Source organism: Chanos chanos, chromosome 6, assembly GCF_902362185.1.
Source record: "Chanos chanos chromosome 6, fChaCha1.1, whole genome shotgun sequence".
NCBI lineage: Eukaryota > Metazoa > Chordata > Actinopteri > Gonorynchiformes > Chanidae > Chanos > Chanos chanos.
Window position 1 is genome coordinate 25,441,058 of NC_044500.1, and position 27,346 is coordinate 25,468,403.

The following is a 27,346-nucleotide window of genomic DNA, read 5'->3' on the forward strand; positions in this document are numbered from 1 at the left end:
ACTTTTGACAGGTTTTAATGGCTTTCATACAAATAGTAAACATGCTATCAACATCTCACGGTGGCTGAATGGTAAGGTGTTGGTCTTGTAAACCAACAAAGAACATGGATTCAATTCCCTTTCATGCCTCCCTCAGCAGAGAGGTTAGTGTGTGTCTTTGGAACTGTAGGTGATGTCACAGGGAAAGGTTTTTTTAACTATAAGAAATGCTGTACTTAGTTGCTTAAGATGTGATTAGTTGTCCCACAGATTCCCCCATGCTATATTGTCCATCATGCCAACCAGGATCTCTTTCCAAAGTGACTAAACTTTAGAAGAGTTTAACATGGAACTCTTTTTGTCATCAAGGTCCCTTGGTGTGGTTTAGTGGGAAAGGAACACTTTCTCTCCCTACACGTCTTACAGGTGTACAAAGGCGCTTCACTAAGGCGCTTCACTTTGTGTCGATGCTGCTCATTGAAAAAGCCCTTGTTTGGCATTAATGAGGATTGTGGGCATGAGCAGCCTGGAATTGATGACAAAATCCAATTTTTTACGGTAACCTGGCCAACTGGGAAGGTTACCGTCAAAAGCGCCTGTCACATGCATTGAAGATCATATGCTCAGTGCCACAGTGGATTCCAGAGGGGTATAAGCAACTATTGGGTGAAATCCCAGATTTGCTCTGGTGTTTTATCCTGTTCAAATGTTGAGTCCAGAGATATCATGCCTTGCAAGTTGAGCATTAGTCATAGTTCCACCTTTGAGAGGGTCATCAGTTTCATAGTCATCAGCTTGCATATTTTAGGTTGCAAACTCTTTGGACAGAATGGTCTGGAAGCACCAAGAACAGCAGTGATCAGGGGATGTAGCTCAGTGGTAGAGCATATGCTTCGCATGTATGAGGTCCTGGGTTGCATCTCCACAAGTTTCACTTTTCGTGTGTCTGAGTAGCTACTGAAGGTGTTTCTTACATTTAATGTATATTTGAACTGGCACAGCGAAACTGCCAGTCTTTCTCACCAACAGGGTAAGGGTCGGTGGGTTTTCCATCACAATACAATGTCCATCTGGACTTATCTCACTGTAACACCAGGCATTTATGGTACTTGTCTGTTATTGCACACAAGAGGATGTAGCTCAGTGGTAGAGTCTTAAGTGTACTTCAGGCTTAGACTTACCAACTTACTGGACAAACTGGCCTGCACTGGTTCTACTCAGTGTCATCTTGAAGCTCATCACAGTTACCCACTCGGTGCCACAATATGCTGTTCTGATTCACAGGGTAGGCTTGTCAAACTACATACATGTAAGCTTTCGTGCTGCGCTTCCAACTTTAAACTGAAAACCCTCACAATCTCCATTTGGTGAGGCAGTGTTATTGCAATTCACTATTGCCTTAATTCACAAGAGCCGTAGAATTTTTGTCAAAAAATGTATAGGAAGCCATGGGAAATGGTAAAATATAGATATAATAATCCATTGATCTTAGGTTTAGTCATCATCACTAACTCATTTTACTGACATCTCTGCCTGTCTGCTCCACAGATGTGGTAAATGTTGGCAGGTTTTTTCATCACTCCAATATCTATCTGAACTTATCTGTTTGTTAAACCAATTGATATATCACCCATAGGGATATAGCTCAGTGGTAACGCACATGTTCTGCATGTATGAGGTCCTGGGTTCAATCCCTAGCATTTCCAAGAACCTGTAGCAGGCACAACAGTGTTCAGGGAAATAAACTTCACCAAGGCTTTGGCTTAAATGCACTTTAGCGTTAGTAGGAATGTTTCTCTGAATTTGCTGCTGGTTCTGCTAAGTGTTATCTTGAAGTACATCACATTTACCTACATGGTGCCCCTATATGCTGTTCTGATGCACAAGGCAGATTTATTGGAATTCACTTTTTAATGTAATTGAAAATGCTTTGCATATGCGTAAGGTCCTTCATTTGTGAGAGCATGAGAGTTTTTGCCAAATAAAAACAACAGAAGGCTATGGGAAGTGGGAAAACATGGATATGGTAATCCATTGATCTTAGATTTAGTCATCATCTCTAGTCGTCATCTCATAGTGAATGTTTCAGCGAGAACTTAAAAGATCTAGCCTGTTTGGAAGACAGAAAGCTGTGCAGGTTTATCGACCTCACCTCTGTCTGTTTATTTGGTTTATGCTCCCTTTATGCTGAAGGTAGACATTGCTAGGCTAATCAGACAGAGAGCAAGTGTCTGGCTCACTGTCTGTTTGGTTAACTACTACCTGCAAAATAAAACCGCCATGTATTAATATACATTGCTATATTTATGAGTGTATCTATTAGTGAGTTTCATCTCTTAATTTTGTTAATATGTGTTACAGACAAATATACCTGTTTATCAAAGTAAACACTAGTGTCAGATACGCTCTCTCTCTCTCACACACACACACACACACACACACTCACACACACACATGCACACAAAGGCTCTGCTTTATTTACCTGAAAAGCATCAATTCTAAGACACGGTGGTATCTACTATCACAGTCATATGCCATCTCTCTGTATGTGTGTTCTTTCTGCTTTTGTGCATAAGAGAAACATTCATTTTGAGTTGAACTGGGCATTTGAATACTTTCTGATATTCAGGGTCTTCTCTGTCTGCTCCTTTTGAATTGTACTGCTAGCCGTTAGTTCCACGTTCCACCAAGAACACCCATCACGCTATACTGAAGCTGTGTGACGGGGCTTTGAGAGAAAGATTTTACATGGATTGGTCACACTCTCTTCCTCTCCTCCGTGTGTTTTTTTCTTCTTCTTCAAACCACTTTTTGACCAGTGAATAGAGAGACATGGTTTGTGTCTGTCACAGCCTTACAAAGGTGTATTCGGCCGGTGTGACAGGAGTACAAGAGGAATCAATTTCATTTATTTATTTCATTTGATCCCTGTTGAGCTGGAGTGAGATCAGTTTGATGGATTTGGGGGGGGGGGGGATTGGGGGGTGCAGGAGAGCGATGATTTTTTTTTAAAGGACAGGGTGACATTTTGAGAATGTCCTTATCAGCCTATGGGTGGTGTGTGATGGTGATGTTTCTTTTGTGTGTGTGTGTGTGAGAGAGAGAGAGTCTGTGCATATGTATATCTTAGAAATGATAAGTGATATTATCATTTGAATCCATTGCAGGTGTTTCTCCTGATAGCTGAATGAATACACTGTGCTCTGCATTTTCAAACAGTGCTGTATAAATCCTATTTTTCTTGAAGTATTCTCTTAAGACGAATTCTCTTTTACACACAAAATAAACAATTTCGTTATATCATATGTCATTACCGAAAACCCTTTGCATGCATTCTCATTTCACCTATCTCAATTCCTGCACTTCACCAGGGCTTTTATATCAAAATGAAAATTACATTCTGTCTCTTTTTGTGACTCCACAGCTTTGGTGTTTAAAGGCATTAACTGAATTATCCGTCCGTTTTTGAAAAACATGCTGCTCTGTTCTCTGTTCATGCAGGGCAGCCGAGAACGTGACAGACGGATCACAATACTTTGTATTGCTTATGATAACCGATGGAGTGATTTCAGACATGGTGCAGACCAAGGAAGCCGTTGTCAACGTGAGTGGGGGAGACATTTTTATTCTCTACCGTCTATAATGTCTCTGTTTCTGTTTCTATTTCTACCTTTTCTAACTGCTGTCCATGTGACTGCTTTTATAATTAGTGCCGTCTGTGTGTGTGTGTGTGTGTGTGTGTGTGTGTGTGTGTGTGTGTGTGCATGTGCGTGCGCTTGTGCATTTCTCCTCAGGCTGCCTCTCTACCGATGTCCATCATCATTGTAGGAGTGGGTCCTGCTGAGTTTGATGGTAAGTGTGTACGTGTGTGTGTGTGTGTGAAAGAGCGAGGGGGGGTGAGAAAGAAAGACAGACAGAGAGAGAGAGAGAATGAGAGAGAGAGAAAGAGAGACAGAGAAAGTGAATGAGAGAGGGAGGAGACAGACAGAGATGGAGACAGAGAAACACAGGGATAGATAGAGTGAGAGAAAGAGAGAGAGACGGACTGAGAGAAAGAAGGAGAGCGAGAGAGAGAGAGAGAGAGAGGGAAGGAGAGAGAAAGAATGAGAGAGAAAGGGTGGGAGGGAGAGAGAGAGGGAGAGAGAGTGTGATCCTTACAGAGAGTCTGAAAATGCTTTTCCCCTCAGGGGATTCCTCTCCTCACACTGAGCATCTTGGGAAACCATTAGTGTTTGTGTTAGCACCCCGTCAGCACAAGACAATTACCGTAAAGTTAACTAATTCAGCCTAAAACTCAAATCACTCTGGAATCATTTTCTACCTACTGCACTGACAGCCAACCCCAGTGCATGATTATCGTCTCAGAGAACAGAGGCAGCAGCTCCAGGAGTTCTGTTTAGAGCGCTGAACCTTTGCAGTGTATCACGCATGACAGACAGCCTAAATGCTAATTGGCCAAATAATTTGTGTGAGAAGTGCTCTTCTGCCGGCACAGACACACACACGCAGTTTATTATTTGTGCCCAAAAGAGAGTGATCCTTCTCCCAGACCTCTGACAGTGCTCTATACTGTGTGTGTGTTTGTGTGTGTGTGTGTGTGTGTGAGTGTTTGTGCATGCGTGTGTGCGTGTGTGTAGCAAGAGGCTCTGAGTTTGGATTGTGGACCTTCCAGGGCTTCTCAGCCATGATTTGTGAGCGCACTGGAGAGCTCTCTCTGGTGACTCGGTCACCCTCTCATCCAATCCAGAGAGACCCAATTAGTCTCCCTACTTCCATCAAGGACTACTCTCTGTCCCCTGGACTCCAGCAAGAGCGAGAGAACCCGGCACCACTGGCAAACACTGTGTGAACGGATAGTTCTGAGACACCAAACCTAATCCTTACAAACCCAGTCAGTCTCACCACACTCTCAGAATAGCTCTCCTGCCCTCCTCCAAAGGGCAAAATGTATTCCTCTTGTCCTGCTCATTCGGTTGTCTGCGTGTGTTTCTGTATGTGTGTGTGTAGGTTGTGCATGTGGCGTTGCATGTGAGTGGGTGACTCAGATGGAGGTTTCCTACCTTAGCTGTGTGGGTCTAGCATTGCCCTGAGCCTGTGTCTCTGTTCACTAACCCCCTACACACAAGGCCCCACCCACGACCTTATCTCCCACTGTCCACAGCGGCCATCTGTCACCTCACTGTGCCATATTCACACACACACACACACACACACACACACACACACACACACACACACACACACACATGCAGGCACACACACCCACACCCACATCCACAAAAACACACACACACACACACACACACACACCTCTCCATCCAAGCCTCATCTGCATGCCCACATTATACATACTCACAATGCATACATAAACAAATGCACACACACACACACAAATGCATAATTGCTTCTCTTAGGCCATCTGTAGCACTGGGATCTACAGCCGAAGACCAACTCCCCAGAGACTACAGGAAGTGACATCTGCCTGTGGCGTAACACGTTCTACCCACAGTGCACCAGCCCTAAATAACAGGAACTAAAAACCAACAGCCCTATGCATGCATGTCATACACTTAAACAACTATCAGAGATACACATGACCTCTGAACAATGAAATTAATGAAGGATGACAGTAGTGGGCATGACAATGCTCCTGGTGTGAAAAAACACACACACACACACACAGTACTGAGCCCTGGACTCTTGATGTTTATGTTTTCTGTTTATACATGTGAGTTGGGTTGTGTTGTGTTCTCCAACAGCTATGGAAGAGCTGGACGGAGATGAGGTCCGAGTATCCTCACGGGGGCGCTATGCTGAGAGAGACATCGTACAGGTAAAACTGCTCCCTCTAACTCACCCATACACATTATAAGGATTTACCTTTCTTACAGTGTTCGTGCAGTCTGGTTTAGACATACGGCCTCTTTTAGACTAGTTAGATGATTTGATGATAATTCTGTTTCTGATCCATTTCTGATGGTACATCCACCTCCATTTTGCTATTTTTTGTTTTTCATTTCCAGTTTGTGCCATTTCGGGACTACATCGACCGCTCTGGTAACCAGGTTCTAAGCATGGCCCGGCTGGCCAAAGACGTGCTGGCCGAGATCCCCGACCAGCTGCTGTCCTACATGAAGACTAGAGGGATTGAGCCACGCCCCGCTCCACCCACATCCAACGCCAACCCTGCTCTTAACATGCGCATCTGAGAGGAATGTGAGCAAGGGTTGGAGTAGTTGGTTTGCCGTGGGAAGATGGACTACAATTACACCGTGATTCTTGACCTCACCAATACTGCCAGATTTATTTATTCATTCATTCATTTATTTATTTATTTAATGATCCTGTCAAAAGTCCTCAGAACCAGTGTTTACACCTGTTGATGTGGGTTTGTTTCGGAGTAATGATGATCAGACAAAAAGGTTTACCATGCTTGCTTGCTTTCTTAGAACTCCATGAACTTTCAGAAAACAAACATTTATCAAAATACTCCCCACTCATTGAACCCAATACAACACTAGCTGCTTCCCTCCCAAAATAAACCAGCCAAGAAGCCGAAGCTTAGAAATCAGATGCTTTGGGCTAGCATAACACCCTAGTTAACCAGGAAACGCCAACATGAAAAATAACAAGAGAGAACTAGAAAACCTCTCTCACAGACCTTTTATCTATTGTCCTCTACTAAAGGCAGAGAGAGAATTTTCGTCGACTTTCTGATCGGCTTCAGAATGCCTTACAGAAATTTAAAACTGCCTAGGGCTTTGGGTGGGAGGGCAGCCGAGTCCACTTTCTCTCCTACTCACTGATGTCTACATTTGCAAGCCCTGTGTGTGCTCAGCCTCTCCTGTATGTGCAGAGAAAAAGTCGAACTGAAATACACTACCTGACCTTTACTGGAGCCAGAGAAAGAGAAGGAGAAAGAGAGCCAGTTGGACTTTAAAAATGACACTGATAGCTTCATCGCTGAAGTAAACAGAAAGACTATGAACTGGAACCTTTGTGTGTACTGTTTGGGTGACGCACTGGAGAGGATGGCAGGTGACGGATGTTTCTGGAGGTTTAGGTTTCTCTCAGGGCATTTTTGAAGGTATACGAAGAATTTTTTGGACAAGAACAGGTTCCTTTAGGAGGCGTGACAGAGAACAGGAGAACATTCCGAAATGGAGAGACTACACTTAACAGTTCCTGTTCCAAGTGGGAATTACTTCAAGGACATTGACTTGATTTACTGGATCCTCTTTACTGATATAATGTACAATGTATTACACAAAATATTTTCACCGTATCTAGCTTAGTTGTATTTTGTAATTTCCTGTGAGAAGTGTTAGATTGTTGTGGTCACACAGGAGCAAGGTGGTGTTTTTCCTTTTCTATTTTTTGAGCGAACAATGAGTGAGAGAGAGAGAGAGAGAGAGAGAGAGAGAGGGAGTTTGCTTGCTGCAGTGTGTATACCTGATTACAGATGTGGAGCACAACTTAGAGGGAGAAATCTGCATCCCTATTTTCAGGCAAAAATCTCAGCCTCTCATGACTGCCAGGAATCTGAAATATTGAAGGGTTACTCAGAAACTCTGAAAGACGCTCACTTCCCCTATTCAAAACATCTTCCCAGAAACTTTGCCAACCTCATTCCTTCCCTAACATACTCCTTAGTACTATCTGCTTGGCCAGTTAATTAATTGCATCTTGAAAAGTCCTTTACCTGGGGTGTTCCTCACTGATAACCCCAGCACTGCACCAGGTCGCCTCTACATGTCTTAATCCAACAAGTGTTCCAAATAAAACGTGTCAACCCAACCTTACCTCACACACTCCTACACACCCCTAAACCCACTGTTGTATCCACTAACACTGGTCTCCAAAAGTTTTGCTCAGAGCAAGCCATATCAGAGACAGAACCTGTTTTTATTCTAATCTTGCATTTCCACATGCAAACTTTGCAGTCTGTTCAAACAAAGGACATTACTGAGGTGGTTTATTCTGGATACTTCAGCTCCTTAAATATGAACATCTGAATGTAGGGTGTCTTTTTTCATGCATACCTGGTTTCATTCAGGCTTTATTTTCTCCTCCTAAACTTGTAACCTCTGTGTGGCTTTAACAAGTCTCACAAATGAATAATTCATGCCTAAGTTAACTCTGGCTCCTTTGACCTGTCTATTGGAGCCTCAAGAGTGTTTTGGACTAAGGGGGGGGGGGGGGGGGGGGGGTGTCATCACCGTCTCCCCAAAAATGGACATGAGTACAGACACACGGCTCAGAGTGAGCAAAGGTTTCAAGGTCACCATTCAACACTGGGGGGGGGGGGTTGGTCAAACTGAGATAGAGAGAATGAAAAAAAGAGCGAAAGAGAAAGAGCACTCAATCAGAAATAGCCCCTGAAATGCAGCTTTGGGGCACTGGATCCATATTAAAGGACTTATAGTCATTCTTCACATGCAAATTTATGCAGAGGTATTCCGCTACGCTGCAACTGGATTTTTACCACTCAGCCTGTTCTCTGTTTGGCACACTGTGACCCCCCAAATGTGTGTAACTGTGTGAATTCTTCTTGCTATCATTGCTGTTAACTGTAAAGCAATTCAGCCAGGAAGTTGTCCTGCATGTATGACATCACACTAGATGTAGAGGAATCCACTATAGAACTGCTCCTTCTGCAGAGTACATTTCCTCAAGGTACATCCATGCCCCCCCCCCCCCCCCCCCCCCCCCCCTCTCTCTCACTCACTCTCTCTCGCTCTCATTCTCTCACTGCTCGTTTCAAGTTGAAGCCCATTAACTGCATTTGTTTTTTTACCTTTGTTTTGACTAAGCTGGCCCTGTTGTTGCACACCGCTCTGCTGTTTGTAGGTTACAGAAAGATAAACCTGTTTGGAAGATAGAATGTGTCACATTTTAGAAGCAGAGATGAAAGTGGAGCCCAAGTCTTTTCTAAGAAGACTTTAAAGTCAGTTAATCCATTGTGTGTGTGTGTGTGTGTGTGTGTGTGTGTGTGTTTATCAAGGGTAAGGAAAGTAGCTCCCTAACAGTTCAGGGATGGTGCGCATACTGTGGTTATGTCCTGTTGAATATTTACATTAATTTGCATGATACTGGTGAACAATTCAGCGCTGGTTACTGTCATTATTATTTAGAAAATGATTGTAAATCAAAATTAAAACTGACACATAAGTTTCTTATCATGTATATAGCTAGCAAACTGTAACAGTTTTCTATAACAGTGGTTTGTTAATGTATATTTTCTGCCTATGTCCTTTGTTGTCTACAGTATATTCAGTGGAATGGCCAATGTAGAACAAGATATTAAAAAATATGATGTAGCTTGCAACTGGTAGATGATATTTTTAAAATATCTCTCAGAACAGATCTTAATTAAAATACTACAACAAAAGAGCAAATTCACAGATCAACTTTTCACATATGAAAACATAGCTCTTGTATAAAGGCATGCACTCTAACAAAGAGGAAAGCAGTAGACACCGTATTGGTCACTTACCTGATATTTTTGACATCAAGCATATCAAGCATGAATGTACAGTGGTGTGTTCAGTAAGTTTAAAACAGTGGTGAATTCTCTAAATGATTCTGTTCTGGGCCTCTGAATATGCCATGAACATTTCCATTCTTGTATGAGTGTTACATTTTCACTGTAAATATATACTGTCGACATTCATTTGATTTTCCCCACTGCGCATGCACTGTTTTATAAAGTAGAGATGCACTGATATAAACTTGAGTAGAAAAATCGTATTTATTTATTTATTGGCTTCTACCTCCCCGGAAATACTAGTAGTGTAAAACGGAGTAATGGAATTAGCCACAAGATATCGTTTACTTAAACGACTGTATTATCAATGTGTTTATCCCTCGGCGAAGACGGGAGACGGTTATTTCTGGTAAGAGATCAAGTTCAGTCAACGGAAGTAGTCAATCATGGCAGTAAAATGTGTTAGTAACCACAGTGTAATGTCATATTATTGGTCTTCCTGATCACGAAATGGTCCTCTATTCGCGGGAATGTTTTCTAAACAACTTGGTCGATTGGTGATGTTCCTCATAAAAAAAAACATTGTAAACCGTAATTTGAGGACATTTGTAACTGTTATTTTTTCTTCTTAATTGTATATTGTTGTAGATTTAACACAACTTGTAAGCATATAGCCTACTAAAGAAGTAGAAGTGTAATATGATCATTAGTCCGTTCACTGACTTTGTCATTACTCATGGTAATACTGTCTGTACACTTAATCCTAGAACTCTCCTACTTCCCTTCGGCATAGCTCAACGTTTACACTACTCGAACTTCTCCAGAAACTGCGCCGAAGGGTTTCAAGAGTGGTTCTAGAATTACGTCCACTTCTAGCTTTAATTTGCAGCCTGTTTCAAAGGTATTCAAACCGCTTAAGCACCAAAACACTGATGTTAAAGGTATCCTCAAGGTCAACATGTTTGTATGTGTAGTTCTGAATGAAAAACATATAAATACACAACATATACTGGGTTGTCCACGTTATCCTTTTATTATTGTTGTTTTGTAAGCGAACATGATTTCCTCTCGTACAGGATTTTTCCTGTGATATTAGTACTACGTAGGCTACATGAAGCAAAGACTAAAAATGGCATGTCAAAATTTCTCTTCGACATTTTCAATCGCTTAGCCGGAGTTACATATTTATGCTCTATAAATCATAAGTCCTATTTAATTTTCTTTTATGAGCAGCGAATTTTTTGCCATATTATAGACCGTCTCATTCGAATCTGTTCATACTTTTTAATTGTGCTCGTGGAGGGGAAAAATTCCCTGGTTCGAAGTTACCCGTCATCAGAGGGAGGTCAACCTACCCAAATCCTAACCTCAACCACTGTAGCACAAACTGTAGTTAAAATTAATGTCTAACAAGTGCGGATAAATCACGGGGACTTGCACGCGCCGGGTTCACTTTCAAAGGTCTTAAAGCGTCCTCTAGTGGCTACAAATATCTCTCAAAAATGTTCACATTCGAGAATCCCTGCGATACAGTTGTACTCGTTGAAAATATTTACAAACGTTTGATACTAGTTAACCTAAAAAAGTACTTTACTAAACGCATAACGTAATACAACTGAAAGACTTAAACTGCTGAAGGTAAACTGAATTTCATCCACTCCACTCCACCATTTGCCACGGCCGTAGAAAGTAGGCTGTGGTTCGCCAAACTGCGTAGTGGCATTGAAGGATCTTATTACACGTCGGAGCAGGGCGGGCCTTTTATGTGTTGCTGCTACAGGGATACCAAGATGGAAATCCAGGGGCTTACTGATGCCCAAAACACTCACTATCAACATGGCGTCTCGCATAGGACGGGTTTGTCTCCGCTGGGAACAACTATAGGGACACGCTCTGCCCTAGTTTCCAACGAAAATGATATCCGGGAGCTTTCTGAATCGAATGAATCGCAAAATGACAGCAACAACAACAGGCCTAGGACATCTCCACTTCGCCTGCTGGCAGAAAATGGCAGCGGTGCGACTGCTCACAACAAACAAAACGGGAAAAGAGATACACAGTCACAACAGACGGAAGGGACGGTTGCCGAACTCAGTAACGTGAATGTGTGTAAAGAGAAGGAATACAGTGGACTAGAATTGCCCCAGGACTTTGTAAGGGGCGACCTGAAGTACAACGATGAGAATGTGGATAGCGTATTGCAAATGGCGCTGCCTCTCTTCGAAGGGGAGGATGGATATACGGAGCAATTGCAGCAGCCGCAGCAGCTACCTCTGGGTTTACGGCAGCAACATCAGCACGGCGCCACCCTTCACTCACCATTGGAGAACGAAACTACGGTGGCCTCGGGAAGCAACAACACTGAAATCTCTGCTGTCAAAGGCTCAGATGAATTTTACGTGGTTTTTAACATTGTACAAGAAGATGGGAACAAAAACGAGGAAAAAGTGACTGGTAAGAACACGAACTGCCCAAAGTCTAAAACGCCAGATTCGATGGAAGTGCAGTGCACTCCTGCGCTCGCGGAAGAGAATAATAACTTAAATCATTTGACTGCCACAAAGTCGCCCAGTTATTCTAGCTTCGTTTGTTCGTTCGCTAATTCCGATAAAATATGTGAGACGAGCTCTACGGCGATTGAGGGGCAGGGGATATGTTCTGAGACAGATGGTGGCAACGTTGTGTTGTCAAACGACGGGGAAAGCGGATGTAGCCGACAGCTCCCCGCTGATATGATGGCTAACAATAGTTCAGCATTATTGGAGCAAGCCCCTGCCGAGTTGACCCAACTCGAACCTAAAAATAGTTCTACCTTGTTAACAGAAAATCCTGATATCCCAAAAGCGGTTGAAATGGCGGACGCTTGTAGTAACTCGGAGTTTACCTCAGACTACGTTAGCCTCCCGGCCACCGGAAATGGGGATAGAGGATCAGATGTTACTTCGGTGTCTGCTCACGAGACGTTCTCTGGTACCATAATGATCAACAACCAAAGTATAATTGTTACTATCGAAAACGGAGTGCTGACTTTAGCGGCACCACCGGAAGGCTATGGATACAAAGAGGATGATATGGTCAGTTTAAAGGAACATTTGGGTATGAAAGACAACGAAGACATCGTTCTCCTGAACTATGATAGCGGAACCAAATCCATCGGTAAGATCAGCAATGCGACAAGCAGTCAAGAGGAGCCAAAAGCTGGGTTGTCTGTTAGCGACACGGAGTTAACACTTGCTGACGACTGTTCGCTATCAGGCCTCGGTGCCTCTCTGGACTCGTGCGGGTCAGTGAAGCAGGAGGGCGGTACGTTATGCACTATCGATGAAGTCGACCGAATGGCTCAGTGTCCAAAAGGTGCATCTATCGTGTGTGAGGACGAATTACAACCCGGTAACCTTGTTAGTGCTGCTGGACTTGCAAAGAAAGGTGCCTTGGTCACATACCGTTGCCCTCAACCCGGCTGCCCAAATACATTTGACACCCGCCATAAACTCAAAATGCACCTGGTTTTCCATACAGAAGACCAGCGGCCGTTTAAGTGCACCGTGGAAGGCTGCGGCTGGTCATTTACTACGTCATACAAACTGAAACGACACCTACAATCTCATGACAAGGTGCGGCCCTTCAAGTGCGAGTGGGAAAACTGTGGGCGCCGTTTTACCACAGTATATAACCTAAAGGCGCACGTGAAAGCGCACGACCAGGAGGATGCCTTTGTGTGCGAGATCTGCAGCGAGCGCTTCCGCAGCTCCACCCGACTTGCTAATCATCAGAGAACCCACTTCGAGCCCGAGAGACCGCACAAGTGCGAGTTTCCAGGTGAGAAATGACAGAGGGCTTGGTTCGGGTTAGGAGGGGCAATTAGTGACCTTTTTAGTTATTACTGGTATAACGACATTAATAACATACACAGTGTACTTTTTACTGATCTTTTTTATTTTTTTATTGTTATCTGCTCTCCCACAGGGTGTGAGAAATCCTTCATCACCTTTAGTGCTCTGTTCTCCCACAACAGAACACATTTCAGAGAAACTGGTCAGTTCAGCTGTACCTACCCAGGCTGTGGCAAACGCTATGACAAGGCCTGCCGCCTCAAAATTCACCTACGCAGTCACACAGGTACGTGCTCACAGTACACCACCATATGGTGATGATTCAGATACTGCTGTGCCTTTGTGTTCATATATTTTATCTTTTTAAGTCATTCCAAATCATGAAACATTTAGCATCTCCCCTCAAACCCTGTTCATAATTGTATTGAGATATTGTTGTATTAAATGGGTGTACTCAGGCTGATCCATTGTTCCGTTTTTGGATATCCCTTTTCTCAGGGGAGAGGCCATTTGTGTGTGACTCTGAGGCTTGTGGCTGGACCTTCACAAGCATGTCCAAGCTGCTGAGACACAAAAGGTAAGAAACCACTCTGTGGGGACAGCACAGAGACAGCTTAGACAGTTTTAATATCTGATTTTAATGTCGCATTTGTGAGCATTTTCCATTTGTGCTCAGCAATGTTAAAGGCATTGGTGCGAGCTATTCTCATAATATTCTGCAACTTTTTTTTAAACACAGATTTGCTTGTTTACATTGAAGTTGACAGACATAATAAATGAAGAAAAATATAAATAATGTGAAACCTATTGAAATCATATGTAAATTTCCAATTCTCTGTGTCATTTTTAGGAAGCATGACGATGACCGGCGGTTTACCTGTCCTGAGGAGGGGTGTGGCAAATCTTTCACCCGAGCAGAACACCTGAAAGGGCACAGCATCACTCACCTAGGCACCAAACCCTTTGAGTGCCACGTGGAAGGTGGGCATCACAAGCCCTTTGTGTCATTACAGATTTTTTGTCCTCAAAATCCCATCTATCAGCCTATAAACACACTAAACTGGTCCTATGTGTTCTGCACCCTGTCTATACATACACTCAGTGTTTATTAAATGTCTGTGGATTGGTCTGTGTCTTTACAATCTGTGTCTGTTTGTGGTCGTAGGTTGCAATGCAAAATTTTCAGCACGCAGCAGTCTGTATATCCACTCTAAGAAGCACAGGCAGGACGGGCTGAACTTACGCAGTCGCTGTCCCATCGCTGGCTGCACCAAACACTTCTCTTCCCGCAGCAGCCTTAAGAGTCACATGCTCAAACACCACAACCTGAGTGCAGGTACTCTCTCTCGCTCTCATGTGTGAAGGGTCACATGTTCCTACACCACAACCTCAGGGGAGGTACACTCATAACCCTTTCACTCAGATGATGTCATTCTCTCTCTCACACACATGCTCAGGTGTGAAGTTTCGCCATAAGAGCAGGGCTAGTCTCTCTCACATACATTCACAGATGGCTTTTTCTGGAAAAATAACACCATTAGAACATAACGTTCAGTATGCTCATTAGTAAACATTCAGATCTCATATTTCATCATGTTTACACTCTCTGTGTTCCATTTTCCTTAGACGTGTTGAACCAGTTGGAGACGGCCACCACCCTGACTCCCAGTAGTGAGTTGACGAGCGGCGGTCAGTGTGCCAGTGGAGTGCCAGGGACAGTAGGAGCTGAGTTGGGAAGCCTGGATCTCACTTCCCTCTTTTCCAGCGTTCCGGCCGGAGCTGCGGCGGGAACATCCGGCGCCGCGGGAACGTCGGGGGCGACGTCCTTCACCATGGACATGTCTCTGGTCAGCAGCGGCATTCTCACCATAGACCCCTCGTCCGTCAGCTCCACGCTCGGTGGTGCCAAAACCGTCGACCCCTTGATTTTGGCATCCAGCTCTGACATGAGCTCCCATGTTTTGGATGCAGGGCTGGGTACAGGGGGTGGAGCAGGGGTCCTGCCCCCCACCACGCTCAACCTGGACGATGTGCAGACAGTGAACGCTGAAGCGCTCGGCTCGCTAACGGCCCTAGCTCTCCAGAGTGCCACGCCCACGGAGCAGCTCCACGCCCTCAGCTCCTCCAGCGCTCTGACAGCGGAACCTCCGTCAGCATCTCTCACCCCGTCTCTCTCATCCACCCTGACTCCCTCACTCTCTTCCGCGCTCGTCTCGTCCCTCTCCGCCTCCCTCACTCCGTCTCTCTCCTCCTCTGCTCTGGCTGGAGCCCCCGTGACGGAGCTGCTCTCGCCCCAGGCCAAGGCGGACGTGGGTGGCGGGGGGCAGGCAGGGGGGCCGTTGTTGGCGGGTGTAGAGGTCTTGAGTCAACCGGAGGCCGGCAAGGGCCTTAATCAGTTTGTGTTCCCCACCCACACGCCTGCCTATGGCGGACAGAAAGATCCGGAGCTTGGTTCTGTCACACCGTGTTCGTTTATGGTGAGTGTGATGCTGTGGTAACTAATTATGTTAAAATGAAAACTGATCTCAGTCTGCCAAATGAAAAACCTTTCAGCATATACCAGGATAATGGGTTGGCATTAATCGCTTATGTTTCATTGTAAAAGATTGAAAATTTCAGCCATTCTGTGCAGGTCGACTGTTCACAACTATTTTCTTAACTGCCTGAATAGCTGAATTTATGTTTTACAAATGCACATTTATGTATTTATTTACTTAATTGTTTGGTTGTTTGTTTGTTTATAGGAGAGTGGGGGCTCAGCCAGGACAGATTATAGGGCTATTCAGATGGTGAAGAGGAGGAAACAGAAAGGTTCAGGTGCCACTGCAGGTAACCCCACCCTGAATCTCTTTCCCTACACCCTCTGACATAATGTTAATACCACCCTGAATCTCTTTCCCTACACCCTCTGACATAATGTTAACCCCACCCTGAATCTCTTTCCCTACACCCTCTGACATAATGTTAACACCACCCTGAATCTCTTTCCCTACACCCTCTGACATAACGTTAACACCACCCTGAATCTCTTTTCCTACACCCTCTGACATAATGTTAACCCCACCCTGAATCTCTTTCCCTACACCCTCTGACATAATGTTAACCCCACCTTGAATCTCTTTCCCTACACCCTCTGACATAATGTTAACACCACCCTGAATCTCTTTCCCTACACCCTCTGACATAATGTTAACCCCACCCTGAATCTCTTTCCCTACACCCTCTGACATAATGTTAACACCACCCTGAATCTCTTTCCCTACACCCTCTGACATAATGTTAACCCCACCCTGAATCTCTTTCCCTACACCCTCTGACATAATGTTAACCCCACCCTGAATCTCTTTCCCTACACCCTCTGACATAATGTTAACCCCACCCTGAATCTCTTTCCCTACACCCTCTGACATAATGTTAACACCACCCTGAATCTCTTTCCCTACACCCTCTGACATAACGTTAACACCACCCTGAATCTCTTTCCCTACACCCTCTGACATAATGTTAACACCACCCTGAATCTCTTTCCCTACACCCTCTGACATAACGTTAACACCACCCTGAATCTCTTTCCCTACACCCTCTGACATAATGTTAACACCACCCTGAATCTCTTTCCTACACCCTCTGACATAATGTTAACACCACCCTGAATCTCTTTCCCTACACCCTCTGGCACAATGTTAACACCACCCTGAATCTCTTTCCCAACACCTCAGTTATACTGGTTATAACTTGACCTCAGTTATACTGGTAATAACTTGACTTCAGTTATACTGGTAATAACTGTAAAGAAGCAGGTGAAACATTGACCCTGTATAAACAGGGCATCTGCTTTTTTCACAGTCCTGACTGATGCGCCTCTGAGCAGCTGTATCTGTCTGTGTCCTGCAGGTAGCTCAGGGGCTGGTCACAGGAAGACAAAAAGCGGGAAAGGGACCAATTCAGCCACACCATTGGCTCCTGCAAGTACCCGTTTTGGCGACGGAACCACCTCAGCCAACGGGGGCTTGACTATCCGGGATCCAGTGACCGGTGCGCAGTATGTTCAGATCCAGATACTGCAGGTGAGAAGAGTGGAGAGCCATGTTCAGATTTCTATGTGATACAGACTGGGATGGTTTTGATTTATTGTCTAACTCTGTGTGTGTGTCTGTGTGTGTGTGTTCGTAATAGGATGACCCAGCAACTGATGGCGACCTGGCCTTCCAGTTGAGCTCTCAGACATCCAGTTCTCATTCCCAGCTCACAGTCGACCTGCCCGTCAACATCTTACAGGTTACCCCTTTCCCCTTGTTTGTACACTCTTCCACTGTGTGTCTGTCCAAGTATTCCTCAGAGTGGGGAAGTGCTCAAACTCTCATTAGATCATTGCTTATATTTCAAATCCTGTTTAAAAGACCAAGTGTGCCTTGTGTTTGTAGAATGATGAGGACTGTACTTAAATTTTCTCAGAAATGATTTCTTTTATTAGAGTTAGTGTTAGGATCCTGATACAGCTACATTGAGGTGTTCATAAATGTGTGTGTGTGTGTGTGTTTGTGTGTGTGTGAGAACAGGAACCTGCTCCCCTGACGGAGGACGATAATGGGTCTGATAGTTCCCAGTTCACTGGCAGCACAATCAACCTACAGGACCTGGAGTGAGACAGGACAGCAGACAACTGACATGTTCCTCCTTCACCTGTCTGTCCAGCTCCCTCTTTTGTCCTCTCTCCAGCTTTCTCTTTTTCCATCTGCTGCCAGACCCCTTAGTCCTTTTGGTAGAGATATCTTGCTGGGGTTCTAGACGGGACTATACTGGGCGGACCTGTTGCCGAGGGACTTGTTGCCATGGAGATAACAGAAGGGTTTGCGATTACAAGTTGCAGACCTGAGGCTGTTCTGAAAGCCTAAGTGTTCCCGCGACTTCTTTCTTTTTTTTTTCTTTTTCTCTCCCCCCAAAGCAAGATCCACTTGAGTCCTCATACTCCCTCGCTATAAGTTGCACCTTTTCCTCCCCGATGCCTGTAGTTTTTTTAGGAGAAGCGTCAATGGGAGTGTTAATCAAAGGAGCAGTTTCATTGGACCACAGTAGCACAGTAATAGGGGAACGGATTATGTAGGGCTGGTGTGACAGTGGAGGGCTCTTGTACTGAGACACTGCTGAACTCAGTATAGAGACTCTGCGCTCCGTGTGTGTGCGTGCACGTGTGTGTGTGTGTGTGTGTGTCTGTCTGTCTGTGCGTGCATGCGCTTGTGCGTGAGTGTGCGTGTTTGTGTCAGCTCAGTCGCTCTTAAAGCTCACAGTCCTGTGGTCTGACTGCCTAAAGGAAGACTGTGTAGATCTTTCAGTGGGAGAAATCCTGACTGTAACAGTTGAACCATTAGCTCTGAGGCTGATGTTGTAGAACTACAGTGTCGTCATAGATCCAGGTGGGTTAGAGTAGGGCTGGAACCCATCGTGACTTTTTCTTTTGTTTTTGTTTTTTGTTTTTGTTTTTTTGAGAAGATTAGACTTCCAAGAGGAGGATAGTGAGCTCTGATGTCAGTGGTGTCCAGTGTGACTTTAAAAAGAGGAGTTGGAGTGAGGGGACAATGTTTCCCTGAGGACTTTGTTAATTTGAGTGTTCTGCACTGGAGCCACTTGGCTGTCTGGGACTCCAGCTCCGCCTGACTGGGACCTTGCCTGCCTTGGAGCGGAAGGTTCGTCTGCGATCGCTTTCTGTGGAACATAACGGATGGGCCCGAAAAAGACATCTGCTGGCCTGGGTTCTCCCGGGATCTAGTGAATGCTGATGCTAACAGGTTAATGCAAAGCAGACTGACGACCAGTGTAAACGGGTTTTTTCCACGCCCATTAATAGTAAAATCTAGTTCAGCTTCCATCTCTGCTGCCTTAAATCCCGGCGGTGTTTTCAGAACCACGGAACATTGTTTTATGTCTGTCAAGACATCATTTTTACTTCATTTGACAGTTATTTTTCTATGTTTTATGAAATGTTATGTGTTCAATGTTTATATATAAATGAAAGTAAAGAGATCGCCAATGGGCTTTTTTTTGTGTTTGCATTTTTAAGAAAAAGACAAAAAAAAAAACTAAAGTGGTGTTCGTCTGTTATTTATTAGGTTTGGTTTATAAAATAACTGGGAATTCAGAGTTATCTGAACAATAAAGATCGAAGCACAATCTCACTTTGTTTCTCCCTCTGAAAGTCTGGTTTATTGTCACTGTAGGTTTTCACTCAGATCAGCAACAGCATTCATATTCTCTCTCTCTCTCTCTCTCTCTCTCTCTCCCTCCCCATCTCTCAGCACCCATCCTGTTACCCACATGGTTCTTAGTTGAATCTCTGAGGGCTGTGATATGGGCTTTTTCTGTACTGATGGTTTTTTTTGGATATCCTGGTGATGAGTGTAAAGTACCCAAGTGCCTGCTTGCTTTAAAAGGATGTCTGTATCAGCCTCAGGATCTGCATCACCAGCTCCTGTGACAGCCAATTACTGTGAAGTACAGTGGAGGTTCCTCCAACAGGGGGCGCCAAAGGATTATGGAGACATTAAAACAGATTTCAGTTTCTCAACAATGCTGTAACTGTACAGTAAATAAGACAGAGATCGATGCAGCATTTATTTCACAAAGTCCTATTTACCATTTAGACCATTTTAAACCATTTAAACACATAGAAACTTCATTAAAACAGGTTTTATTTTTTAACTTTTTTTTTTTTTTTTGAAGTTCAGTGTACATCATGCAGTGTGTGGGTTGATGACATGTTCTGTGATTCTAACCGTGGCCAGGGCTGACAGACTTTGGCTGGGGTCGCCCTGTCTCTGTCTGGTTGGTGATGTTTGTTGGTACTGGGGTGTGGGGAGGACTCTCCTCCAGGTACACTGCGTTGCCAGGCAGGACTGCTAAACAGTGTGAAGTGTGGAAAAAGATGCAATAACTGACATTATGCATCTGTGCCGGCCTCATTCACCTAGACTGAGTGCCAGCTTTGTGTGTGTGTGTGTGTTTAAAAGGTAAAAAAGCATTCCAAATTTAGCTAAAAGTGTGAGGGGAATGTGGCAAAGTGGTGCCAAATTGTTGGCTGAGTGGCCGAGTGTTCTGGGATTCCCTGGGCCCGTGCAATGCTGTTTAATAGAGTATCGGCCAAAAAATACTAGAGGTGTTTTGGCAAGCAGGTGAACCATATGGTGTGAACATGGTCTCCTCAGTATGTCCCCATACTCAAGCCTGACGAAGGCCTGAGACACTGCTAAATGGAGACAGGAGGAGTTGGTTTAATGAACACGCAGTCTGGTGCCCTCCATTACCAGCTCTGGTTTTGGTTTTGACCTGCTCCCTACTTAATGCAGATTGTTTTTCAGTGATTAGCTGTCACAATAAAAATGATGACTTCAGCGGCTGAGAGTCTCTGTGAGTCCCCTCTGTGTGAATAAATAACATCCTTCTGAGCACAGTGATTGTACCTGTGGTCTGCTCTGGTGTCACATGACCTGTGTGTGTAGGGCCCTGCTAGAGTACACATAGACCACACCTTCAAATATAAAACAAACACGATCAATGCAACCAACATCGGTAACAACCAATAGATTCACATTTGACCATTTAAGGCAGCCTGTTTGAACAGGTTTCATATACAACCCACACAATTTATTTCAACCACTATTTGAGTGACAGGAGAGGACAGTCAACATGGAAAAGATTTTAATTGCCTTAATGATTTTAAAAAGTGAGTAAAATATTCCCCTGCTTTGTTTACCTCGATGCAAATTATTAATGATGATGAAATATGAATGAAAACACAAATCAGTGTGGTAGTTAAACAGATTTCTACATTGTTTTATTCCAGTTTTCAGTATCAGATTTTTTTCATTATATGTTAATGAGATCACACATAATGACTTAAGATTTTTAACTCATATCTGTCATTCTGAACAGTCACAGTCAAGCAACAGCCTGTTACTGCCGCTGCAGAGAATCAAAAATCAAACAGGACGACCACTCGAGCCGTCCCGTCTGGACACACAGTTCAGCTTGACTGCAGTGAGAGACACAGAGACGTAACGATGTGGTACGGGCAGACATGTAACGCAGCACCATTCACCTCACTCTCCGCTGTCCTGAAAAATAAGGACCAACCAACATTTAAATTTTACTGGGGTTACAATGACAAATTGCGTGTGACATGGAATCCAACAACTAAATCATTCGGTTTGACCATCAGCAACATCAGTGAACCTGAGCAGGGATTCTACTACTGTACAACAGGACAGGACTACCTCACTACTGTGGGAACTGCTTATATTCTTACTGTTGTAGGTGAGAACTTGTTTTAAGATGCCCCAGTATCTCTCTAAAATGCACTCTGAAAACTAATTTTGCTTTTTGAGCTGAAACGGACATGGTCATGAGAAAGATGTAGTTTTTCAGTGTCAGCAATGACAGGTGAAAATCCTGTGAACTTTTTGGTCTCTTAAATCTCTTAAATAGGGTGTAATGTCTTTAAAAAAAATTAAACTCATCTGTGTGTGGAGAGTTTCAGGTGTATAAAAATGTTTCTGGTTGCATTTCTGAAATTCTTCTATTTTAACAGAGGAGCCCAAAGGACTATCGACATCACGTCCTCTGACTACCACTGAGACAGTGAACCAGGAGAGCAGTGAGGAGTGTGAGAACCCGTGGCTTCTGCCAGCCATTTTGTGTCCCGCATGCATCACAGTAACCGCTCTAGTCTGCTGGCTCACCCTTAGAAAAAGCAAGTTAAATATCCATTTTTAGAAACTTAAAGTGCATCTTAATCTTAATAAGTAAATACTGAAGCTAATTCTATAAACCTGTTTCATCATATTGAAATGATGCTAGTCAATAAATGTTTGAATCAATTTTTAAGGGGAATTTAAACATGCTGGGTTCAGTTCAAAGCATGAAACACCTGGTTAAGGCACAGAATGAAATAATAAGTAAACTACAGAAAATTTCTCTGAGCTTCAGTCATTGAATACTGGCAAAATGTGTACAAGTAATATGTATGATGTAGATTAAAATGTGTAAGAACTGATGAATAGCTCACTGCATCTGTCATGTCCCTCAGAGCCTGTGGAGAGGAATCCGTGGTTCATCGACTTGGAGAGATATTACATTCATGAACAGGTATGTGATAATCCACGTTATTCATCATCAGCTCTGTGTAATGTCAATAATGGTTTTATTTTGTAAAGAAAAGACTTTCTGATCATCTTTGTAAATTCCATAAAATATGAAATAAAATTACAGAATGAAATATAAAATATAAAATAAATCAATAGAATAATCACAGCCTACCCTCTCAGTCCCACCCAATCCCCCCTTATGAAAGGTCATTCAGAAGCATTACCTATATGACATAACAGCAATAATGGTATTGCTTAGGGATTTGATTATTCTTAATAATAATTCTTAATATTCTTAATAATAATGTTAACATATCTGAATATTTTTTTCTCCAATTCTGAAGCCTCTTTCATCAACATTCATACCCCTGAAAACTCTTCAGACATTTATCCGAGCTTTTCATTTATTTACTATGAAACTGTTTATTAATTAGCACATGACAGAATTATATAAACTGATTTTAAGATCTGAAAAACCCTGTAGTTCTGAAAAAGTCTAGTGGGAAAACTGTTCAACTCTCTAGAACATGAATATGACTGAATATGTACACATCACCTTGAGTATATTATTGGCTGTTGCTTTAGACAGGAGAGTCTGACTCCATCCATATATAATGGACCTTTAGTCTGTAAGAGAGAAGAAAGCAAGAACTGTGTGAGAAGTGTGACACCGTCATGTTGTCTTTGCTGAGCTCATTCCCAAAATGAAGAGAGAATAAGATGAAAAAATAGAAATGTTTGATGTCTCCTGTAATTAGGTTTCAAACAGAGCTGATTGGAGAAATAAATGAATGTCTTTCGTCATATTTTCAGGAAAAAGGACGGGATCTGTACACTACAGTGCACTACACTTATGCTGGCACACAGACTCTCAGGAGAATCTTTCAGAACTAAACGCTGTACTTTTAACACAGCGTATTCCTTATTTACTTACATTATCCACACAAAATATATACAAAGAGCTTGTGTCAGTCATGTCTTTAGCTCTCTTATGCATTGTCAGCTGATGCAGAGATGTTTGAATCTCGATTGCTTGTGGGAAAATCTCTGGTGTCAGTTTAGGACACAGCAGCAGTTGGCTGCAAGTGTAGCTGTAACTGGCTATACTCCCATTTTAACCTCTTTATCTAAGAATTGACTTTGTAACTGTCTTGTTTCTGCAGCCCATAAACTGCAAGCAACTGGCAATGATGATGAAAATGTTACTTTTTGTTAAATTTAAAAAAGCACTTTTGCTTCCCCACAATATTTACACAATGTACAAATGATTTACAATGTGCAGTTTTTTTTTTAACTTGTTATATCTTCTACAGTAATGAGTGGTAGTGTTAAATTAACTCTGGGGCTGTGTGTATTGTCTCACACTGACCTTGGATGGGATATCACAGCTCTTGGAGTTAACTGAACTTTGGTGAATTTACTGTGCATGTTGACTTGAATACATAAGCAATAAAAGCAAGAAGGTGATACAGTATATGCAAAAGTCTCTTTTCTATGTGAAAATCTTTCTTTTTTTTCTTTCATGACAACGTTTACATAAATGTTATAATAGTCTAACTGTAGGGAGAGTATGTAAATGGAGACAGAGAAGTAAATATAAGTAGCAATATCTAACTAGAATTGATCGTATGAAATGTCATTAACTTTTTTTGAGGCATCAGCAAAATGTTTGTGTCCAAAAACAAAGGGCTGCTCTTAGGTGCAGGAAATTTCTTTGCAGACATTTTTTTGTCCTGGAGCCTTCGTAAAGAAAAAGATTACATATCAGTATATTTATAAGGATCATAGAAGAAAAAACTGACCCTAGATCAGCACTCTTATTCGTACTCAATGAAATTTGACACTATGACAGGTGGACCAATGAAGAGGTGATCAGAGAGCTGTAGTCACACAGCTATGGTTCAAATCACCATTGTTTTACACAGCACAAATCACCACTGTTTTACACAGTACAAATCACCACTGTTTTACACAGCACAAATCACCACTGTTTTACACACTACAAATCACCACTGTTTTACACACTACGAATCACCACTGTTTTACACAGTACAAATCACCATTGTTTTACACAGTACAAATCACCACTGTTTTACACACTACGAATCACCACTGTTTTACACAGTACAAATCACCACTGTTTTACACAGTACAAATCACCACTGTTTTACACACTACAAATCACCACTGTTTTACACACTACGAATCACCACTGTTTTACACAGTACAAATCACCATTGTTTTACACAGTACAAATCACCACTGTTTTACACACTACGAATCACCACTGTTTTACACAGTACAAATCACCACTGTTTTACACAGTACAAATCACCACTGTTTTACACACTACAAATCATCACTGTTTTACACAGCACAAATCACCACTGTTTTACACACTACGAATCACCACTGTTTTACACAGTACAAATCACCACTGTTTTACACAGCACAAATCACCACTGTTTTACACACTACAAATCACCACTGTTTTACACAGCACAAATCACCACTGTTTTACACACTACAAATCACCACTGTTTTACACAGCACAAATCACCACTGTTTTACACAGCACAAATCACCACTGTTTTACACACTACAAATCACCACTGTTTTACACAGCACAAATCACCATTGTTTTACACACTACAAATCACCACTGTTTTACACAGCACAAATCACCACTGTTTTACACAGTACAAATCACCACTGTTTTACACACTACAAATCACCACTGTTTTACACACTACAAATCACCACTGTTTTACACACTACAAATCACCATTGTTTTACACACTACAAATCACCACTGTTTTACACAGCACAAATCACCACTGTTTTACACAGCACAAATCACCATTGTTTTACACAGCACAAATCACCACTGTTTTACACAGTACAAATCATCACTGTTTTACACACTACAAATCATCACTGTTTTACACACTACAAATCACCACTGTTTTACACAGTACAAATCACCATTGTTTTACACACTACAAATCACCACTGTTTTACACAGCACAAATCACCGCTGTTTTACACACTACAAATCACCACTGTTTTACACAGTACAAATCACCATTGTTTTACACACTACAAATCATCACTGTTTTACACACTACAAATCACCACTGTTTTACACAGCACAAATCACCGCTGTTTTACACAGCACAAATCACCACTGTTTTACACACTACAAATCATCACTGTTTTACACAGCACAAATCACCACTGTTTTACACAGTACAAATCACCACTGATTTACACACTACAAATCACCACTGTTTTACACAGCACAAATCACCACTGTTTTACACAGTACAAATCACCACTGATTTACACACTACAAATCACCACTGTTTTACACAGCACAAATCACCACTGTTTTACACACTACAAATCACCACTGTTTTACACACTACAAATCACCACTGTTTTACACACTACAAATCACCACTGTTTTACACACTACAAATCACCACTGTTTTACACACTACGAATCACCACTGTTTTACACACTACAAATCACCACTGTTTTACACAGCACAAATCACCACTGTTTTACACACTACAAATTATCCCTGTCATGTGAATGCTCACACACAAAATCCTTGATGGAAATGAAATACGCACACACAACAAACAACAGTGTTCATGCGCATTTACTTATACAATGTTCATGCTTATTTACTTATACAGTCTTCATGAGTATTTACCTATACAATGTTTATGCTTATTTACTTATACAGTCTTCATGAGTATTTACCTATACAATGTTCATGCTTATTTACTTATACAGCGTCTCTCTGCAGCTCCTCTAACTTTTTCTCTTAATCAGTGGAACAGTTAGTGCATGGGCTCTGTGTTAAGCTGTGTGTTTGTGTGTGTCAGGCCCCACAGTGCTGACCTCAAACCAGCACTCACACACACACATTTTCCAACCACTGCAGAGTTACACACAAAGACTAAAGACCTAGAGGAACACACAGAGCAAGCAAGCGAGCGAGCGGATGTGGTTGACACCGAGAGAACTTATCTCAGACAAACCTGTTGCATAGAGGGGTCAGATGGCAGTTTTAAATCAGTCGCTCAATTCATCTTCTGTCATAAAGCCCAACAACTGTGTTATAAGTAGCAGATCAATACCTTGGAAACCTATATTCATAATCTGTATTTTGTATGTTAAACCATTAACCAGAAAAATATACCGCTGACATGGGATTATGAATGGATTTTAATTGTTCAGCCTAAATTTTCATCATCACCTTTTAACAGACTTTATGAAAACTTTCAGAGTGGCTGTGCATGAGTGTGGCTGGGCTGTTCTTCATTTGAAAGATTTTTGTTTTCTTCAATGCATAAACTGCAATGGTCAAAAGTATACACAGAACCAAAATGATACTCAAGTGTGTACGCAGAACCTCTACAGCCGTTTGTCTTGAAATAGTAGCCCACTGACAATCGGTGTGTTCATGGTTCCATCTTGGTAGGAGACCTACCAACCCAGTTTACTGGGACTGTCAGAGAGTTAAAGAGAAAAGTAGAGAATGACCTTATTATTCTATAACAGGCAATACAAGTCTGCGTTAGTCAAAGGTTCAGTACTTGCAACTTCATTTGTGAGAGCAGCTGTTTGAGATACTGCTGTGAAGTTTCCTACAGGGGACGCCAGAGGACAATACAAATTCGCCAACAGATTTCAAACGTTGGTTGACCTGTGATTACATTACTGAAATAATCATTAACATTCCACCAACAGGATACCAGCTGGGGAGTATCTTCCCTTCATAAAATTTTATTCAAAACATGAAGATGGAACAACGTTCTGTTACAAAAATGATTAATGATATATTTATTCTAACAAAAAATGTCAATTAGCAGATGCACTCAACTTAAGTGCTATG

At 42.6% G+C, this 27,346-nt stretch overlaps 2 protein-coding genes across 2 annotated transcripts in view; both read left to right on the forward strand.

Moving 5' to 3' along the window:
* Window positions 1–6,188, forward strand: part of cpne9 (copine family member IX) — a 101,119-nt gene extending 94,931 nt beyond the window's left edge. Inside the window, exons 18-21 of the mRNA XM_030776621.1 lie at window positions 3,481–3,583; window positions 3,774–3,831; window positions 5,739–5,812; window positions 6,003–6,188. Of these exons, the coding sequence (XP_030632481.1) occupies window positions 3,481–3,583; window positions 3,774–3,831; window positions 5,739–5,812; window positions 6,003–6,188 (421 nt within the window). The remainder of the gene's footprint in view (window positions 1–3,480; window positions 3,584–3,773; window positions 3,832–5,738; window positions 5,813–6,002) is intronic.
* A 5,068-nt stretch (window positions 6,189–11,256) lies between these two features.
* On the forward strand, window positions 11,257–19,181 carry si:dkey-156n14.3 (zinc finger protein ZXDC). Its single transcript, XM_030778190.1, has 10 exons — window positions 11,257–13,285; window positions 13,433–13,585; window positions 13,798–13,876; window positions 14,150–14,280; window positions 14,465–14,635; window positions 14,926–15,776; window positions 16,044–16,128; window positions 17,194–17,366; window positions 17,476–17,577; window positions 17,859–19,181. The coding sequence occupies exons 1-10, from the start codon at window positions 11,257–11,259 to the stop codon at window positions 17,943–17,945; spliced, it is 3,861 nt and encodes a 1,286-aa protein (XP_030634050.1). The 3' UTR covers window positions 17,946–19,181.
* Window positions 19,182–27,346: the final 8,165 nt, after the last annotated feature.

Excerpts from the sequence above, each read along its gene's own strand:
- si:dkey-156n14.3 (XM_030778190.1), top strand. The coding sequence starts at position 11,257 with ATGGAAATCCAGGGGCTTACTGATGCCCAAAACACTCACTATCAACAT. Across the intron at positions 13,286-13,432 it reads GCACAAGTGCGAGTTTCCAG|GGTGTGAGAAATCCTTCATC; the intron begins GTGAGAAATGAC and ends GCTCTCCCACAG. Across the intron at positions 13,586-13,797 it reads TCACCTACGCAGTCACACAG|GGGAGAGGCCATTTGTGTGT; the intron begins GTACGTGCTCAC and ends CCCTTTTCTCAG.